We start from the raw sequence: 21207 nt of genomic DNA, 5'->3' as shown, positions 1-21207 counted from the left end.
CTGTTCGTTACTTATACTGAACTGATGTGAGTTCATAAAGCACATGTCTCCTACTTCTTAGTAGAAGGAGGGGATATGTGCTTTAATAGTAGAAGCGTTTGATGACTTTTGAACCTAGCTTTAGGATCTCACACACACACATACACACACACACACACGACAAGGAAATGTGGTCCCAGGTCTCTGGTTCCACCTAACTGCACACTGGCTAACCACTCACTTCTTGCATATCATGATCCTGCAAGCCTGAGACGATCTGCAGGTCAGGTGCCGTCATTTTTGGAGCCCTGTCAGAGACTGGGCGCTCCCCCACCTGCAGGCCACCACTGCCACCAGAAGTGGATCTCTCAGCCACAACAGACTATATCACATCTGACAAAGCAGGCATCTCTCAAATCCACCTTTCAAGTTTTCGGCAACCCATTTTCTCACTGTCCTTCACAAAGTTGACATTTTCGGCAGCACGATAGGAAAGATGTCATGTCGGCTGCTCTTCAAGTCCTTGTCATCATGGTCAGCTGCAGTTCTGTCACCTTCACTCTCCTCACACTCTCCCATCTTGAGCCATGTCACAAATAATAATTTATCTAGAGTTGTGTCTTTCCTTTTTTTTTCTTTTGTCAGACTGAAACTACCATAACCCAGCTGCCCATCCTTTAAGTTACTAGTTACACAGAGTATTCTCCCATTCCCCAAATGCTTCCGGGCTGGAGCTTATGAATTAATGTTTATTATTGGAGTAATCGAATATGATTAAGTCCTAGGCTTTTAATGTGAAAGATTTTATTTTGATATTTGAAATTAAGTGTGAATAATCTAGTCAAAGAAATCAAGTGGCAATGTGCTTTGTGAAAGCGAATTTAATCTCGTTGCGTCGTTGAACTGTCCCTACACACCCAGGTGAGCACACAGATTCCTGGCCTTTTGTTACCCAGCTAGCACAGTTCTCCACATTATGCTGAAAGCTGGGACACAGAACCCTTGTTTGGAAGGCTAGGTATCTTTTCAAGGTCAGGTTACTAAATTAATTCAAAACTTACAGTGACAGATGTGTTCTGATATTGCATCTATTTGGTGATCAAGTGTAGAACCCAGGTGGGAAAGAAAATGCATGGATTCAAAAGAGGAAGAGTGTCTGGTCCACTTCTCTGCATACAGCCAGCTTTAAGCTCCAATCACTACCAACAAGGGGTAAAACTCCAGCTGAAGTGGGAATATACTTTCTCTCCAAATGCAAATGTCCACATATGCTGGTGCAGGCACCGTAAACATGATATATTCTCCCTCTCCAAATGGATGCATGCCTGCAGACCGCATTATGGATCCCTGAAAATGTCCTTAAACAAGCATGATAACTGAATCCTACTTGCTACTAAATTGTTCCAGCCCAGAAACACGAGAGCTTAAAGGGCCAGAGTGGGACAGAATATCTCAGTAGATGTTCCTTGCAATGCTCCCTAAATAGAACATTTAGGCCAAACACACTCTCTTAGCCTCTCTCTCTTTTAAACGGACTTCTCCTAGCAACTCTTTATCCTTATAACTTTTAGAGTGATACCTCTGAATTTAATCCTAGAGTGGAATATTTTCCTTTGTCTCTTTCAAGTGGCTAATAACTACAAATTCAAGATAACACCAAAGCATTATCATCTCAAAAGGAGACATCCCTGCTTGCTCATCTGGATGGCTTGTATAATCTCTAGCTTAATTATGCACTGTAATTAGGACTCTCACATCCAATAGTCACTGCTTCATTATGAAAGCCCAGCCTTTCCCTTTCCTCTCCTTTCCCTCCAGCCCAAACCCTTTTTCTAATTACGCCCTGATGCCCTGGGGCTCAGACACGCTGCTAAAACAAATATATCAAAGTGTTTGTTTCACAAAGACTAAGACAGGAAGCAACAACAGGCAGTTGCTACAACCTTACGAATGGGCATTGAAGCTTCTTGAGGTTGGCTACTATTAATTTGAAAAAGAGGCTTGGAGAGGGCAAAAATATATCAGTGAGGTCTTCTTTGACTTTTTTCTGTTTTTCTAACCATGTAGCTAAAACGCAACAATATCAGAAGTTATCTTTGCTCTCTCTAAAGATGGGAGTGTTTGAAGTTTCTCCCTACCAAACAAATCTCAAAGAATATGGATGCTATTAATAAAGGGACACTAGTCAAAGTGGTTTAGACTCAGTCCAGGTGCTGAATGGAGAACCCAAGAGGTGAGTACAAAAATCGTATAAAATGTACGCATTGTAGGAAAGCACGTATTTCTTTTCCCAGAGAAGGATCAATTTCCAAAATTGGTACTATACAGATTTTTCTCTTTGAGGAATAAGAGAAGAGATGGGTTTTTGTTGTTGTTGTTGTTGTCGTTTCTAGACAAACACAGACAATTAGGCTTTAGATTCTACCCTTAACTCCTTATGTATAGACTTCTGAGTGGTTAGACCAATAATATGTGTGGCTTTTTGGTATCACACCCACCCTGGAAAGTGTGTGACATCTGAAAATACGTTTTTACCCCAGTGAATTCAATGACCATAGGATGAGGACACATGTTGAAATTTTAGAAAGGAAATGTATATTATTTGATGATTTGCTATGGGCCAGAAAGATTGCTCCAATGGAATAGATAATTCAGCATATTTTACAAGATTTTATGTCTGAGTTGGAAAATCTGCTGTTTTCGTGGGGCAAATTTCCTTTAGGAATGGAGTCACGTGGATTAGAAGTTTGACTATAAATCTAAAGAGAATTCCTCTTTAGGATGCAGACTTTTGCTTGAAATGTGCTTGATTACACCCTCCGCCCCTCTTACAAGTACTTCCTATTAGATGAAGTTGCTTCTTTAGAATTTAAAGAGCATGACTCAGTTATATATGCAAGGCCAACACCTGCTCAAAGCTGGAAGGCCAACCAGTCACATGCCCCAAGTACGCTAATGTCCTATGTGAGTGTGTAACATTATACCAAGAATGTGGAGGCCACTGTCATCCCCCATTCATGCCTGCCCGCTAATCAAGTGCTGTATTCAGAGCTCAGTAAAACCGAACAGTCCCTGCTGCACATTTCTCTCTTTCTCCATCTTTTGGGGAGGGAGAGTTAAAAAGCACTAGACATAATATCTTAAGGAGGGTACGTGTGTGACAGGGATGAGAGGAAGGAGGGAAGAGAAAGAAGAGAGGGGGAGAACAGGGAGAAAAGTGAGATTGGAGTGAAAGAGAAATACTGACATGTACAAAAATGACTGATTTACTTCCAGGAAAGCATTCACAAAAAAGAAATGAAAGAAAATATTATGCAACACGGATTGGGAATGAGGAATCAACGCTGGAGGCAAGGACATGGTCAACAAAGCATTTGCTGTGGTCCAGGGGAGAGAAGATAGATACCTGAACTCTGGTAGTGGCACTAAAGAGAAGGAGTAGTAGATGGGCTTGAGAGATACTTAAGGGCATTGACGGGGCACAGTAACTGAATCCCTGTGATGTGCTGAGGGAGAAGGACGAGTCTAGGACAGCTCCCATGGTTCTGGCTTGGGAAACCAGGTAGATGGAATTACTCACTGACATAGGGGGACTGGTGGAGTAACAGAGGAGAAAAATGAGTTTAATTGGATTGTTCAGTAACTCAAATCTAACTCCAGGGATCAGAGAGTCTCTGCACAGAAGCAGCACCTTGGCTCCAGATACAGCTCCCGAAGGAATCCTGGGACACATTTTCAAAGATTTCTAGAACTCATGCTCTCTTACATCTGCTTGCAGACTCATTAATCTATGCAGCTTACTTTGGATTGGGGCGGTTGGCATTATGGATTTGTTAATTGCTGATACAATGTACTTTCTACACAGGCCATATGTGAAGAGCAGCACTGGCATTCAAGAAATGTTAAATAATAATGTAAATGAGAAAAATTTCCAATCCCAATAATAAAGGGATCCAAGGAACATTGACGCAACTTGCAATCATGGGAGCTGTTTGATTGCCTTGTCACTGCGGGACAGTGACCAAAGTGACGCTAATCTAAATGTCATCTAGAAAGAATACTACAAATATTATGGTGAAAATTAAGTACTGCAACCTTAGGAGCTGATTCAAAAATTAGAAGATATAGCGATTTACATCTGTGGGTTTTATGATCGCCAAGTGCAACCAGCTGAACATACTCACATTTTCTTTTTCTTTCTCTCTCTCTTTGAGAAAATGCATTCAGTTTTAAAGAGCTGGCCCAAACTAATGTTCCCTCAATCAGTGGTTCTTTTTTTCTTTTTAAAAGATTTTTTTATTTATTTGAGAGAGAGAGAGACAGAGAAAGAGCGTGAGTGGGGGGAAGGGCAGAGAGAGAGGAAGAGAGAGAGAATCTTCAAGCAGGCTCCCAGCTAGGTGCAGAGCCCAATGCAGAGCTCCATTCCAGGATCATGACCTGGGCCAAAATCAAGAGCTGGCCAACCAACTAACTGAACCATCCAGGCGCCCCCTCAACCAGTGGTTCTTAAACATTGCCACATATTAGAATCACTAGGGGAGATTTTTAGAATGTGATGCTTAGGCCATATCCCCGATTAATTAAATCAGAACCTCTGCAGGTGGGGCTAGGGCATCACCATTTCTTAGGCTCTCCAAGTGATTCCAATGTGTAGCCAAGTTTGACAACCAAGGCCTTAACTAAGTGAGATCTGAAGACCAAATGCCTTATAATTACCTGGGGAGGAAATGATTAAATGCACAGATGCCTGGTTCTATCTAAGGCTTGCTGAGTCAAATTATCTGAGGACAGGATCTAGTACTCTCCATTTTAACAAGCTCCCTATGTGATTTACATGTACACTACAGTGTGAGAACTACTGCACAAGGTGAAAATCAGTGGTGGCAACTCTTACGCCTTTAGACACAAAAAAGAAACAAAAAATCCAAGTAAAAAGGAGAAATTCAGCCCATCACCTGGGAGTTTGCTTTTGGGATTTTGTTTGCAGAGGGCTCTCCTGTGCATTGTAGGGTATTTAGAAACAGACTTGGCCTCTACCCATTAGCTGACATTAGTACCACTGTTGTCCTCCCCTCCCCAAGGTGACAATCAAAAATGTCTCCAGACATTGTCAAATGTCTCCAGGGGGAAAGATCACCCCCACCTTCTCCCCAGTCAAGAACCACTGTTCTAAAAATGCCGAACACGTGGATGGTCCCATAACTTCCAGTGCCTGGAATTATAAGTAGCTATCATCTTCCTGATTGATCAGATGTGTCTACTTTTGATTAGATGCTGTGGCTTCACATAGGCATATGGAGATGTGGTGCAGGCTTCCAGAGAAGGTGGGAAAAACTCAGTCATCAGCAGCTGAGTGGTCATTTATGATTTCCAGCTATAACAGGGCAGGTCTCTGCCTCCACCTTTGGGTCTGCTAGTTATTAATAGGTAAGAAGTTGATAATTATATAAAAAGCTACATTATGCCTAATCTGAAGCTGGTTGTGAGGTGATGATAGGAATGGGTTCTATTGTTCAGTTAAATTCAATTAAAGGGCAATTTGTTTCCATGACTCATGACTGCCTTCTTAATCTGGGCCAAAAAATAGATAATATCTCCACATGCAAATAGTGTTTATCCTGGAGAAAGAGGTTAGGAAAATGGTTTCCCTATACCAAAAGGTTGTTAATGTTCAAGGGAGACTCTGCGGTCTGAAACTCTAGATACACTCTGGTTCTCTTCACAAGGCCAAAATTACCACGGGAGCCATGCTGATTTTGGACATCTTTAAGACAAAAATGGAAAACCCTTTAATTAATTCAGATGACTGCTATAGTATCTACCCTGGAAATGTTGAAACTCATATCAAATGGCTGAATTTGGCATCTTACACCATCCACAAACACAAGCTCCAAAGTCAGACTATCTGTGTTTGAATTAGGATTGAGTACTTGTTTGCTACAGAGTAAGTGACTGAACTTATCTGAGCCTCAAATTCCTCAGATGTTAGATGAAGCTAATAATAATAATAATACTTCACGGGGATGTAATAAGGATAAAATGAGATGATGAATCTAAACAGCACTTCACGCAGTGCCTGGCATATAGCAAGCACTTATTAAGTGGCAGCAATTATCCTTACTTGAATTAAACGTTATTTATGGAATATGACAATGGCTTATTTAATTTGTTATTATAATCCATAGAAGATAATTTTAGAGGTTGGTGGAATATCACAGATACTATGATTCTATGTGTTCATTCTGCAGATGAGAAAACAGAGGCACAGAAATGAGATACAATAATTTTAGATTCAGGCAAAACAGACTCTAATACTCAGATCTCTAGAATCTATACACAATGCTGATGTAGTGAAAAGAAGAAGAGCTTTGGACTCAGAATATCTGAGTTTGCCACTTATATCTGCAGACATTCAGTTTCATCCTCTGCAAAATGGATGTAAAAAATAGCTGACCTGAAAATGTTACAGCAAATCAGATGGAATGTATTAAAGTATAAACTGCGGAGTGCTACACAACTGATACTTAATATTATGATTTCTTCTGCTTTAAACAATGCAATACACGCATAGACCCTGGAACACACATAAGCTTCTCAAAGTACTATTCAAGATCCTTTCTAATAGTTTTTCCTGGCATAGGGCAGGCTCGATCAAGTGTGCCGGTTTACTTTCTGTTTCAACGCTGATCACTGCAAAAGCAGCACCTTGGACAGCATCCAGAGAGGCTTCTTTGAGGTACCTGTAACATTCTCTATGTGCTTTATTGGCAGCAAGCTACCGTTACCTTGCAGTCTGACTCTCGTAGGGAAACGCAAACAGAAACTTCACTTCACCTCCATCCTTACATACTGAAAGTTTGAAAAATAGGGGTTCACATGGAATCAGGGCTTTCTTTGACCTTCACTAACAGATCTGGACATGTTGATTGACAGCCTGCCACACTCTAGGAAGAGAAAGTTGGTATTTTCATTCAGTCTGCCTACAAGTTAACTGTATATATTTCAGGACTTAGAAATAATCCAGTGAACAAATTCATACTAAAGCATAAAACATACCTGCTTGTGAACTTTGTGTCGCTTGGCAATGCCAGGGTCAGAATGTCAGTTTCAAAACCACAACAAAATTAAAAAAAAATTTTTTAAATGTCAATGTTAATTTGTGGTGAGGGTAGAGAAGATGAAGGACATAGGATAACACTAGAAATAATTGCAAATCAAGTTTAAAAGGAGAAAAAGCCACCGATTTGCCATTTTATCAATTCACAATGAGAGCAGCCCTAAAGGACAAAGAAAACAGAAGTGGATAAGTATAATTTTAGAACTTGAAAGTGACTTCACGGTGACCTCATTATATAAGTGATTCTACTAAGAGCCATTAGTGATAGGTTTTATTTTGTGTTCTTATTATAAATCATTATCTAAAGATAGCTTTGCTTCATGAGATCAATGCAGAACTGAGAAGGGTTTGCTAAAAATGATGGGGCTACTATAAATGTATAGACCCGGCTTATGACAATCTATTCTATTTGCTCCTTACACATAATTTCAAAATTATAAAGCATGGATTGCTTAGTACGAATGACTTGGTAAGGTACCAGGCCCTTAACTGGATGCCACTAAAAAAGCAATCTGATTCATGATTCTGTTTACGTATTGCTCAGTTTTTTCAATATGAATATGTTTTAAGAGTCACTAAACACCTGACTCAAATTCAGTCCTAATGCATGGTATTTTGCCCATTGCTAGGATTTTCTTTTGAAGTGTACCTTTGAAAAACCTTAAAGGAACAGAAGCTTCAGAAATACACAAAGCTCACTGTTTGCTAAGGTGTAAGTCATGGCACAAATGGGGGGAATGTCACAGATATTATTATAAAACACAAGCCAATGCACACATAATGTCTTACCTTTTGGGCTCTGGATTTGCCTGGGTTTTGTAATCTTTTCTTTTTTTGGATTCCTTTTTGGTATCTTTTTTAGCCTCTGGTTCAGATGGGGAGGGAGTTTTGCTCCCTTGAGGGTCTGTATTTGGTGGCAGCCCACTAAGGTATACATGCATTTGTTGACTTTGGAGAGGGGGTGGTCGCATGGGGCATGCACAGAGGGTGGTCAGCCACAGGAGAATCAAGAGCACACATGCATGCACAAACAAAAGAAAGAAAAAGAAGGATGCATCAAACAGCAAGAGCAAATGCATTCAAACTAAAATAATAAGCAAAAAAAAAAAATGCAAACTTGCATAAGGAAAATCGGAACTGAAAAGAAAATAAGAAATCCAAAACTGTTTCCATGACAAGATGTATAAACCTAACTGTGAATCAAGTGGCAGTCTTACAATATGAAATCCAGACAATGTGTATCATAATTCATGATGATGTTTACCAGGGAGTTTACAAAAACACTTCATTATTTTATAACACTTTCTTATTCAGTAACATATGTAGAATACAGTGTGACAACCCAGAGAATATAATGCAACTTCTCTCTCTCTCTTTAAAGAATTCAGTCCAAGAGGCTGTAACAGATAGTCATCAAAGTGTACATATTTATAAAAAGCAGAGTTATGCACAGATACTCCCCAGGTATCAGAGTTTTCATAAATATTTTTTATGTAAATAAAAGGTCATGTGCTAGGCTAGCAAACCTTATAACAATGGGAAGTGATGAAAACCTTGTTGCCTGTTAAATATTCAAACCTACAATGCTATTGTTACCTAGTTCTAAATGTTGAAGTTGCATCTCATAAAACCTACCGGCGTTAGAGAGAAGAAAAGCACAGGACAAATCCTACAGATATTTCAGAGTCATCTAGCTTGCGAAGATGAAGATAACTGACAGTCTGATTTAAAATAAACTCAGTCAATTTGGGATTCTCCACATGTGAATTTCCCCACAGCACCAACTTTTTTGGGTTTCTGAAGCCACCTAGTTTTTCCTGGATGTGTCTTTCCTGGCTATTGGTTGAGGTGCTCGAGGTAAAGCAGGCTTGTCTTCCTAGTAACGTGAGGCTACATACGTTGGGATAGTAAACTGGCTGTGGCAATGTGGAAATTTATTCCATGTCTTCAGAGCCAAATGGTAATGTTCCTAAATTATTTGCTGCTTTGCATTATTCAGAACATGGATCTTTTCCTCCAGGAGCTGGGCAACGTCTAAAGAAAGAGAGTACTTAGTATGGAGTTAGGAGAACTGATGTTCTGGTCTTGTCTATAAAACCTATAAAATGAGGGGGTTGGCTACACTGTGATCTCTGAAGTTCTTCCCAGCTCTATGGTTAAACTGTAAGTGTTATGATTATCTTTGCCTTCCAGCTTCACCTAGCTTATTTCAGCTCTGGAAGTGTGCTTGGCTTCCTCCTTCAGCAGGGCATTTGTACATGCTGCTCCTTTTGCCTGGAAGCACTCAACTCCTACACATGCTTCAGTTCTCAGCCCAAGCCTCTCTTCCTCAGGGACACCCTCCCTGCCATCCAAACACCCCGTCTGAGCTGCCTTACTTTATTAGATGCTAGCATGGAATATTATTCCTTGTTGTCAGAGCACCAATCTCTATGTAACCCTGTCCTTGTTTGGTGTCTTGTTTGCTCACCGTGTATGCTGAATGTGTAGCAGAGTGCCTGACACTCAGTAAGTAATCATTAAATATCTATGGAATGAATGATAATGAATGAATGATGAGAACAACAAAGGTAAACATTTATGAAGCTCTTACCATGTTCCAGGCACTGTGCTGAGCCCACCGGCATCCTCTCAATGCCATGAGGACACTACCCTGTTTTACAGATGACAAAACTGTGGCATGGGGGGTTTCATTACCATCCAGCATCTTTGCTGGTAAATGGAGGAGCCATGATTTAAACCTAGATTTTTCTACCTTCAGAGACCATTTTAGAAGTTCTTTTTGCCATTTCTTTTAAGTTTCTTGAAAGGAGAAGAAACTAAGACCTTTGTGTTCGTGTGTGTGTGTGTCTGTGTGTGTGTGTGTGTGTGTGTGTGTGTGTGCTATAGAAGGAATGGGAATAGACACAAAGTTAGAGATAATTCTAAAAGCAGGACCAATCATAAACCATTGCCAGTGCTTTAAAAAAAATTTTTTTTTTTTTTGGAGGAATACCTCTGGACGAGTGCTTACCTGTTCCCATGCACATGGGATGCGCAGAAGGCAAAGCTGTAGTGGAGGAGGGTGGGGTCAATCATGGCGCCATTTTCTGCCCGTTCAAGCAAATCTCTGAGGTAGCAGAGATGTCGGTGACACCCTCGGACTCCGTTTCGGGCGCAGTACTCGTCTAGGACAAACACCTGGCCAGGACTGAACCAGCCCTGTTTGGGGAATAAAGGAGAGACTTTCTTTTAAATACAGGTTTTTATTGTTGGGGGTGGTGTTTTGTTTTGTTTTGAGAGCTGCTACAGTTAGGGGTGACTGGAGAAGGGGGTTCAAAGATTGCCAGACCCAACACCTTTTGATTTCTTCTAAGTGCCAGCCGCTGTGCTAACCCCCTTGTGTGTGCTGGCTGCTTTAACCCTTGTACCAGCCCTGTGAGATAGGTCCTGTTATTCCTGTTGGATGGGTGGGAAAATCGAATTGAGGGAATTTGGAATTTCCCTGGGATCCCAGAACTAGTACATGCTGGAGTCTGGATTAGCAGACAGCATGATTCCAGAAACAGAATCTCACCTGCTGCCCTAACACTGAACTATACACCTTCTAAGAGCATTGGAGGGGGGGACAGGGTGAAATCTTGGTTACTGATAAGATGAAGCAATAACATGAGGTCTTAAATTAGTATTGTGCTTTACACGAAGACCTTTCACTTGAGCCCCATAGCAATCTTGTGAGGTGGGCAGGGTAGGTTTATCTCCATCTCATAGAAAAGGAAACAGAAATCTGGGCTGCTAAGTGACTCACAAATAATACGAAAGAGAAGCAGTGCTGGCTTACTCAAAGTCTTCTGTTTTTCCTACTCTGAAGCACTAAGAAATATTAGCATTGGTCTACATACATGCCAGGACTTCATAAATTCTTTCACTTTGAAAGAACATCTTTTTAAAATTTTAAAATCAGGATAATGACACAACCTTGCAAAGAGAGCAAAGTGACTACGTTCTCAGGTTGTGAATCAGACGTGATTCAATTAAACTCAGAGGTGCTTCTGATGCCCTGGCTCAGCATTTTGTTTCATTTTTCCCCCCTGGCCACTATTTGTTTTCTTATTATTTATTTGCTTGCTGTATGACCAGATGAAACTCTGCTATAAAAGAGAACCTGGATGGGATCTCTGATTCAGAGCAGATTGGGAAGCATGATGGCAGAGAAATCGCTGCCTCCATGATGCACTTAAAAAAATAGATACTCAGAAAGGCTGAGGGGTTTGCCACTCAAGGTCACCCATCAGCCAAGCCAGAAATCAAATCACTTCTTCCGGTTTTGGTACCTTTCTGAAGCAAAAAGATACAGGTTTTCCTCGCTATCCGAAAATGGAGAGTTCCTATAAAACCTTTCATAAGCCAAAATGGTGTAAAGTGAAGAAGAAATCACCATTTCGTACAAGTGAAAATCCTCTTTGGATCTCTTTTGGTTATTGAAAACAAGTACTAATATAGGTCTTTTCATAAAAGCAAAGTGGCATAGAGTAAACTTTTGGGTAGCGGCGGGGGTGGGGGGGTCAACCTGTAAACCAATTTAGGTTGGTACTTTGTAAGCTGGGAATTTAAAATTGTTTTAAATATAAATTTCGTTTTACTTTGAGGGTCCTCTCTGAGTCCTGCAAATATCACTCCGTCTTGGGAGAGAAAAGGCAAAAGGAGAAAGTGATGGCGGGTGTGTGGGGAGGGGAGGGCAGGTACAGGCCACAGAGGTGCAAAGAGAGAGGCCTCCGCAGTACTCTGATCTTGTATTAGTGATCTGGGGACTCTTCGATTGACAACATGCAGCTCAGCAATGCATCCAACGAAAGACGGCATCTTTCCTATTTCAAATTATAAGTTACTGCAGAGGGCGGGAGAGTAGTCGAGGCAGTGGGCTGCCCCTATAGGCAACTTCTTTGCCACTCCATCTGCTACCCCAAATGCTAAATCTTAGAAACAACACTGCTGTGAAAGATTAAAATATATTTTCTACGACTCAGATGACACCAAGTCTTTTGTAGATGCCAAAATAGCTGCTTTGAAAAGAGTTGAAGAAATATCAATTAGGAACTCAGTCGAAGACACAGAAAAATTTATGTATCCCTGCTGGTCGGTCTCCAAAACTAACTGAAAAAAAAAAAAAGATTGTAATAATGAGAAAATGAAATATATAGAGGCAGAAGATAAGGTCCTTTTAATTGCTGTTATTTTCTGAAATTTTGGGATAATGATTAATAGATACAGGTATACAAATGCAGAAGGAAACTATTTTATGGTATTTGTAATTAATTTTGGATTTTGGAGCATATTTTTAAGCCTATACTTGATTAATAGGAAGCAAGCTTCAACATTTCATTTCTGGTTTAATTTTTTAGAGGGCATTTGCTAACTCTCCTTAGTGACTGAATCTCTTAGCGAAAAAGAATATTGTTTTAAAAATGATGTGAAAAAAGTCTTGAAAATAATCCTTTAAAAAAATTCCTCAAGAGAATAGGAATTAAGCTCAGCGGCATATTCTTACAACTTTCATGAATGCAATTTATAATTACATGAATAATCACATAATCATAAGAAACACATTTGAGAAAAATTGCCTTGCAATGCAAGGTAAGCTTTTTTTTTTTTTTTAAAGTCAAAGTGAAGTGTTCCTTTCCAATTTGGCAAAGTTCAGATTCTTCTGATGAAGTGATTCTAAACCCGAGATCATCAATGAATCTTTTATGAGACGCAGATTAATAAATTATTCCGTATAATCCCGCTTCTACTTTTAAGACTATTTTATCTACTATTTTTAATAGTTTGGCTTCTGGTTACAGGAAAAAAACCAGAATTTAAAATAAAAAGTAGTAAGAATAGATGTAGGAAACAGTCATGTCATTTAGAAAGGAGACAGATTTTCATTATATTTACATTAATGTCAATAATATGTTAACCTTATTATATCATATAATATTGGCAAAATACACATATATTAACCTTAGTGTTTGGAGTCAGGGCTGAGACTTTTCCTCTGTGTAAAGTCATTTCACTATTTCCCTTCACCTTCCCCATCTATAAAGTGGGATTAATATAATTCACCTTTAAGAAATGAAATAACAATTTACGGTTTGTAGAAGGAAATAAACGGGGTCTTTTTAGGCTTCTGAATTTGCTAGTATAAAGCCCAAAATGTATCTTCAGGAATCCAATAAAGACAGAATTTTTAAAAAGACATAATAGTTGTCCCTTGAATTTAAATGATTTAAATCTAGGCTTAGAACAGGATTTCAAAAAATGTTGATGCTCTTACTGGACAGCTGGACTTCCAAATGTCTAAAGCACCATAAAAAATTCCCCCGAAGGGTGAAAGATGCTTTGAATACTACCAAAAAACTAGAAGCCATCCAAACAAACAAACCCAAACCAGTTCAGCTTATGAAAAGTGAAGTTTATTTACAAATCATTTTAATTTTTGAAAAATAAACAAAAAGAACACATTCATTTCTGAGACAGAAGCACAGGGTCTTATCATCTGAGGAGGGGAGGGAGGGGGAATCTTAAAGTCTAAGAAACCGAGGCAATTTTTACAAGTTCTCCACAAGCAGGTGCCAAACTCGATTACCCTCTTGGGAATATTTCTCAAGTAGCAGCTGAAAAGGGGGAAGCTTAGCTAGGGAGGCTGGGGAATTGGATCCGTCTCTACTGATAACTTCCTCCCGCTCTGTCTTCTTTCTTTGGTAAGTAAAACTATCTCCACCCAGGAAATCAAGAACACATTTATAATTGTTAAAGGGGCTCTGTAACAGAGAAAAAGAGCTTCTGATAGAAAGGTAGAGAAATATTTTATTAAATAAAAATGTTATCAGGTTTAAATTGCTGTAGACCAAAGAATATACTTGCCAGGCAAGAATAGGAATCATTAAGTCTGTGATCCAAAGTAAGGCGTTGCACCATCTCAAAGAGGGAAGCGTGGTCAAAGTTACAGGGGTTGGAAGAGATAAATTCATCCATGCCATGTTTTTGAGCTCTATCTGCGTCTGTTCATTTATACATGTAGAGAGAGACACAATTTAGAGAAACACATCACATTTTCTTTGACATTTCAAATACACAGGAATTCACTAGGCATTATGAACGCTAGCTGTTCCCCTGTTGCCTCCCACCAACATCCGCAAGATACTCTTTTTACCTCCCATTGTCAACTTGCATCACTCACTGGTGAGTTTATTGCATTTAGGCAAAAATATATTGGCATCAACATGTTTATCAAATGATCACAACTCCAGTGCATTTATGTTGTTCTTTAAAAACTAAGCACACGACCGTAACTTCGCCTGCATTTCACCAAACACTGAAAGCAGATCGGATCTTTGCTTATAAAAGCCTATTTAGCTTTTTTTTTTTTTTTTTTTAGTTTTTTAATAGATTCTGCCATTCCAGTGGTTATGTCTAGAGCAATTTCTCTACAATTATTGGGATTAGCTGGAAAAAGGGGTATGCTGATTTTCAGCAACGTGACAATATTTGTATCCTCCCCTTCCCCAACCCATTGCCAATTTGGTTTCACAAAAGATTTGGGTCCCCACCCTCCAAAATTAAAAAAAAATAATAATAACAAAAGATTTTCTTTGAAACCTGGAGAATAAGTTAAATGGGAATTTAGGTTGTGATAGCCAAGGTCATTGCCTTATAGTGTGCTTACAGTTAGTGAAGCTTATGAAAGAGACAAACAGATTTACTCAGCAAGGGCTATGATCTGCCATTTATTGTGAATTAATAGTCTCAATGTATTCACACTTTTTCTTACAGGGTGAAGGCTGCAAGCAAAACCTCCTAAGGGCTAACTAATTAATCTCAATATGTGTAACTAAAATACTCTATACTCAATCGGCAAAATAACTCAGAATTCAACTCAAGGGAGACCAAGTAAATCCCGAAGAGGTAGGAATGAAGATCCTATGCATTAAAGGAATCAGTTCACTCCACCTCATATTTACTCACTCTCCTGATACGCAGACTGCAAAGAACAAGAGTCTTATATCAAATTAAGCCAGAGTTTATTCATCCCCTTGCATGCAGTATTCTACCGGAATACAGGGACCTTCCAGGGACCAGCGATGCGGTCTGGACAGGAGGAAAATCAATTTCTGACTTGAGAGGGTGTTTGGATATATTTTCATACATGGCCTTCATCCTAGGCAGTTTTTTTTTTTTTTTCTCCCCTTCCATGCTTGGGGTATGACTGAAAACTTGAGTTTTGGTAGCAGGGTGACATTAAGAAGATGATTTCTTATCACATTATTGGTTCTGTGTATCCTTCAGACCTAAATCCATGGTATGTCAGATTTTTGCCCTCTTACTGTTTGACTTTTTAAATCGCTAGTCATTTTCCATAGAAGCAGCAAGTGGTCAGTGTTTGAACAGGATGTGTTGTTTATGCCCTAGACACACAGAAGCAGCGGTTTCCAGAAGACAAGTTGAAGAATCTGTATTTTAATAGCCAAATAGCTCCATTAGGATGATGCAACACAAGCTTTTGGAGGGGATATCACATGTACAGGAATTACACTAGAAAGAATTCTCTTTGCTCTGTTAACTGCCTCGGGTTTGTCTTCAAGAAAGTGCTTTCAGTTTCAGGTTAGGTGCTTTGTCTACGAGAATTTCTTTTGTTGGCTGTTTGGGCTCCAAGCTGTATTTCTCCTTTGACTCAGGATGGTTAGGGAGAGAGGTGGCCGGGAAGGTGATGCTGGGGAGGAAGCCAGCTGCTTCCAGAGCGTCTATGTGAGACTACTCTGGCCCAAGGCAAACATCTTAAACCTGCTCCAACTTCAGCTCTGCGCCCCAGGAGGGCACTCCTGCAGTCCAAGGGGCACTCTCCAAACCTGAGGGACAGATTATGCCCTCCCACTGTCCTCCGGTCAGTCCCAGGTCCGTTTAGTTTAGGAAAAATAACAGTGGGGTACACAAACTGCTCATCCTATTTCATCCTCATAAAAAGCCTCACCCACCTCGTGCCTCCCAATTTTAACAGATAGATGAGGCATTTTGGCTAGCACCAGCTTCTTGCTCTTGAATTTCTCAGAAGAGGCTTGCAAGCTGACAAATCGGCCCAGGCCTTACTTTGCCAGTTTGGCTCGCTATTTTATTGCTCTTCAATTACGATGGTGCAACCGGTCATTTAGCTCAAAGAGAAGGGGGCTCTTTCGTAGCTGTTAAAAATATGACACATGTTTCAAGTCTCTTTTTCGTAATTTGTTGAACCTCTTGAAAAGTCTGCGGTGAACTATTTCGCCTTGCTGCCTGCCCACTCAGGAAACGGATCTGAAAAGACAACTTGGCTCCTCTGCGGGGACCTGGATACGGACCCACTCCCCGCCTCCCCGATGCATCACAATACAGCTTCACCGGGCTAATTCCTGGCTGAGAGTAGATCTATAGAACAATTTCGTTTTTACTTACGTTTTAAAGCAGGCTTACAGAAAAATATGCTTAAAATCAGCCTGCTTTCCTTTTCAGAAAGCAGCCCTGTCAACATAAAAATTCCTTTTTCCTTCTTCCTTTCTTCCCTCCCTTTCTCTCGGTCCACATGTAGATGAGCCTGGGACTGCTTTAGGAGATCTGGACTCTAGTTTGAGCTCTATTTTTAAATAAGCTGTGGGATGGCGGTTTGTTGCTCTGAGACTCAGTTTCCTTGGGTGTAAAATGAGCCAAATTCCACTTCCCTTGGTGAGGTCACTGTCATTTTACCACCCTTAAGATCCCTTGCACAACTTCCACATGTGTAAGATGGAGCTGAATGCAATGGGAATTTCCAGCAGGTGAAACGAGCAGCCCCTGGATTTTGCTTACACAGAATCATCATTTACTCAGATTTAGGCTCATTATTTTAATGGTTCCAACAACTCAAGAGTGCTTAAAAGGGTGGTTGGCTCCCACGAAATCTTTGAGAGTTTCACTGAGCTTATTATATTCAGAAAAAGAAAGAGGAGCGGGGGGGGGGGGCAGGGATGCTATTTTAAGGTGTCAGAGGAAGGGATCTGATTTTTAAGCTCCATCCCAGCAGGGATTTTGGTACTTTTGCTCTCTGCTGTATTTCCAGCACCTGGAATGGTATACCTCAGTACCTGGTACGTAGCAGGCACCCGAGATATATGTGTTAAAATAATGAATTTATTTCATCAAAATAAATAAATTCACTACTTCAACAAGTATTTTCTATTTCTTGATTTTATGAAATGTTGATAGACTAAATTCAACGGGAATGGTGTATTTGAGCTAGGATAGCAGGTGGTTAAGTGGGTGGGCTTAGGGGGTCACAAAGACTGAATTTGAGGCCAGCCCTGTCATTACTAGGCAGGTGATGTGAGGCAGGTTTATTAGTGTTTCTGAGTGTCCTCCTCCTATGTAAGCTGAGAGTAGTGTTTAAATCTACCCTCGGAAGGCTGCTGAGAGGTTCTGCTGAGAAGGACCTGTCAAGCACCTGGACACCTAGCACATAGTAAGTGCTCAATAAACCTTAGCTGTGAGCGAGTGGGCAGGTTTCTTTGTGCTCCTGAAGCCAGTTTGTTTAATGTTTTCAGCGAGCCAAGGATGTCTCTGCATTTATAGCTAATGTTAGTTACAGGTTGCTTCTTAAACCATATTGCTTCTAGGAAGCTGGGAGCCTTCCCAGTCTCTCTGCTTTGTGCTTCTCCTCTGCCCCTGTACCACTAATTCCCACGTCCTGTCTCTCTGTTTTTGCTGGTTTATATTCCAATTTCTCGGTGGTCAGAACACCCACACACAGTTGAATCCCTTGATAGATAAAATGTTCCTTGAGGGCAACTTTCTGATCTGTTCTTTCCCCTGCCAGCTCCCAGAGGAGCCAGGTCCTGAGGAGGTGTTTACTAACTGACTTTTTCTGACACTTCCATCCCAGGAAACTTCCCATTGACTTTATTAAGGAGTCACACACATGGGGATTCAGATGGCATCTTGCAAATCCAAAAGTGGGAACATGTGCTCTTCGGGGAAAAAAAATCTTATAGAAGGAAACAGAATTCTAGGTGCAGGTGTCTTTGGATACCATTCAGATTGTCTGCCTGTGTCTCCATACATGTCTAGGACCATATGCATTACATATGTTGTCTATTTTAAAATAAAACACTGCAGTGGTCCAGCTGTTCCAAATTCTGTTTCAAAGAACTTGTGGGTGCTTCCCAAGCAACACCATATAGTCATTCTTGCACGGCCCCAGTCTGTTCTTCTACAGTGTGGAACATTACAAAATAGATGCTCCTTGCAACTCCATTTCCCCCCCGTACAAACAATTGGAACTGGTTGATGAAAGAAAAAGAAAACTCCAATGCTGACGTTAGCAAGGGGAAAACAGCCCAAAGCAAAATATGAGAAAGTTACTTCCTGAATTCAGGACACCTTGGGATTGCTTCCTGTGCCAATGTTTCGCTTGTGTCAGGAGAATGAAAATGAATTTGAACACTAGGGTGAGCAAAACAGAATTAGGAGGGTATCGTGGCTGCTGAAATCTCCCGTGATGTTTGGATTATCTCTGGCTTTGGGAAATGTATACCAATGCTCTTTTTCACTAATATGTCATCGTCGTCTTCTTCTTTTTAAAGAAATCAAGGATTGACTGCATTTTAAGAACGACTTCAATCTTAACCTTTTCCAGACCTGGCTGAATAGTTCCTAAGCCTTCCTTAGTCTGCAAGGCTCCAAATGTCCTAAGAATTGGCTGTGTAATTTTATAGGCTCTGCAGGTAGGGCATAATTCAACACATCTTCCAAACAATGCTACTTGTTTTATTCTGGACTTAATTGCATAACGACTCTGAAGTCCTGTATAGCATGGGCATAGACAGGACTTCAGACTCACCTTGGATGAATAAAGTTGATATAGTACCTAAACCACATTAAGAAACTTAAAGTCTTATTAATGGTATCCATGACACAGAAGCAGGCTGATGGACACAAAGACTTATGGAAGGCAGGTACACTTTTGAGTGGAAACTCATCAACACTTTACCCCAAATTTACTCAGAAACAATTTTGGTTTAGCATTTAAGGAATGTTGGGAAAATACTGATTTCTATACTCCCATTTCATCTACTTCATTAAAATTCAAGTGATGTCACTAATTGATGGCCCTACTAGTTATGTTGTTCTTTAATTGATCATGACGTCTGGGTTTATTTCATGTGCGATATTAGTTTCCTTTTTCTTCCTTATAATGGGAAACATACAATTTTTTTCATGATCTCTTGTCTTAATAACAAGCATATTTATGTGATCTTGTTTAAGATATAAACTGTTCTAGGTAAGTTTGCAATAAGGTCTACCAGACAAATGGAATTTTCCTGGTGGGAATAATACAGCTTTCAAATTTTCATTTTATTGAGATTTTCATATTATTCTAACAGCTGAGGGAAGGAGAACAAAAGGTCAAATCTCTTTTTATTTTTTAATATTACATTTTAGAACTTTTCATAGGCTAGGAAAAAAGAAATTCTGCTGTTGAAAATAATTATGATCCTACCAATAATAAATTGTCTGAGAGTCTCCTTTCTCTAATGAATCCCTTTTATAATAAGCTAGAGGTGCCACTTTATCACCGAAATGTGGAGCACAGTTATGGCTATTGTTACTTCTGATGGATGCTAGAGGCAAGAGAATAGCTAATGTGACTCTAAAGTCATTGTGAACCCAAACTGCAAATTAAAAGGTGACTTTGTATCTTTCTTATATGGAAAATGTGTGCTTGTCATATCTGCTTGACAGTGCAAGAGTGAATGTATGGTTTGGACAATAACGAGCAATGACAGTAGTCAACCTCATCAGAAGACATGAAATAAAGAAATGACAATGATTGATGGCAGCTGGCTGTTTACAGATTTTTCTAGAAGAGTTTTTCTTGGCATGATCAAGTAACCAGGGGATATTGTTCTCTGCCTGAGCTCTGCATAGCAAGCAGAAGAGTGGTCCTCCCACGCCTGCTGCCCTTGAGAAACAACTTATTCCTACATGGTCCCCCTGACTCAGTCAAGCTAACTTGCATGGCCAAGAGAGAATGGCTTTTCAGAGAAGCCACGTTGAGAGAAGGGCCACGTTGCATTTTGCAAAAATCTTGAATTTAAAATTACTATGGCAGTACACCCAAGGGTATAAACATGGGATGTTTATTTCAAGTTAATTGTTATAATTCTTTGTAAGACAGTTACTTTGAGTAAAATTCATAACAGAGATTTTGTCAATGATCTCAAAGTGAATAAGTAAATGATCTGTAATTTTCTGTATTTATTTGCTGTATTTATTACATTTTCAATTAATTTACAGAGTACTCCATGATGTCTTTACGTTCCCTGTGGCATGAGCAAAAATAAACTTTTTGTAGTTGGCTAATTAATAATTTATCTTACTGTAAATCACTATATGACATGAGTGTGCTCAGCTAATGAGTGAATAATACATTTAAAATGTGCCTGAAGTAGTTCACACAGAAATGAGCCTTCATTTAACATGGACTATGTAGATCATATCATGGTGTTTGGAAAATTTTTGACCTGATTTTGGGAGTCTATTTCTTTTTTAAAAAGTCATTTACTTTTGCAATGAGAAGGAAAATGATTTACAGTGTGGTTTGGGGTCATGCAAATTAATTTGATATTGAGTTAATTCTTTGATATTGCATTCCTGCAACGTAGCAACTGCAAGTTGACAATACAAGAAGATACAGCAAAACTCTCATGAGATAAAACTATAGAAAGGAATAAAGGCAAATGACTATTTGGAAATCTACTAGGATAGCAATGCGTTGTTGTGCAAATATATGTAAATTCGATCAGAACAGATTTCATTCAGTCATCTATTCACCCATCCTTTCTTTCATTCTTAAAAAAAAAAAAGTATAGCAAAATCCTAAATTCCCGCTATATTCACATTCTATGGTAAGCTTTTAAGATGCCTCATCAGACATTCAAAGTAAAGTTAAATTAAGTATCTGCTTGGAGTGGTGAAAAAAATCTGTCTGCTAGCCAGGGGTACATTTATGCAAAACAAAAGAAAAAAGAAAGAAAGGGGTAAAGAAAGCAAATTAAAGAAACAGAAAGAATTAGAAGAGAGTACTATTA

The 21207-nt window shown here is 39.6% G+C and overlaps 1 protein-coding gene across 1 annotated transcript in view; it reads right to left on the bottom strand.

The window, feature by feature from the left end:
- Nucleotides 1–21207, bottom strand: part of CADPS (calcium dependent secretion activator) — a 799713-nt gene that overhangs the window by 124278 nt on the left and 654228 nt on the right. Inside the window, exons 21-22 of the mRNA XM_087866885.1 lie at nucleotides 13982–14118; nucleotides 10110–10297 (exon numbers count right to left, since the gene is read on the bottom strand). Of these exons, the coding sequence (XP_087723011.1) occupies nucleotides 10110–10297; nucleotides 13982–14118 (325 nt within the window). The remainder of the gene's footprint in view (nucleotides 1–10109; nucleotides 10298–13981; nucleotides 14119–21207) is intronic.

This window comes from Ursus americanus, chromosome 14, assembly GCF_024610735.1.
Source record: "Ursus americanus isolate L20-20 chromosome 14, mUrsAme1.1.p, whole genome shotgun sequence".
In the NCBI taxonomy this organism is placed as follows: Eukaryota; Metazoa; Chordata; class Mammalia; order Carnivora; family Ursidae; genus Ursus; species Ursus americanus.
Note: the sequence above shows the minus strand (reverse complement) of the source record. Positions and strands in the feature narration are given on the sequence as shown.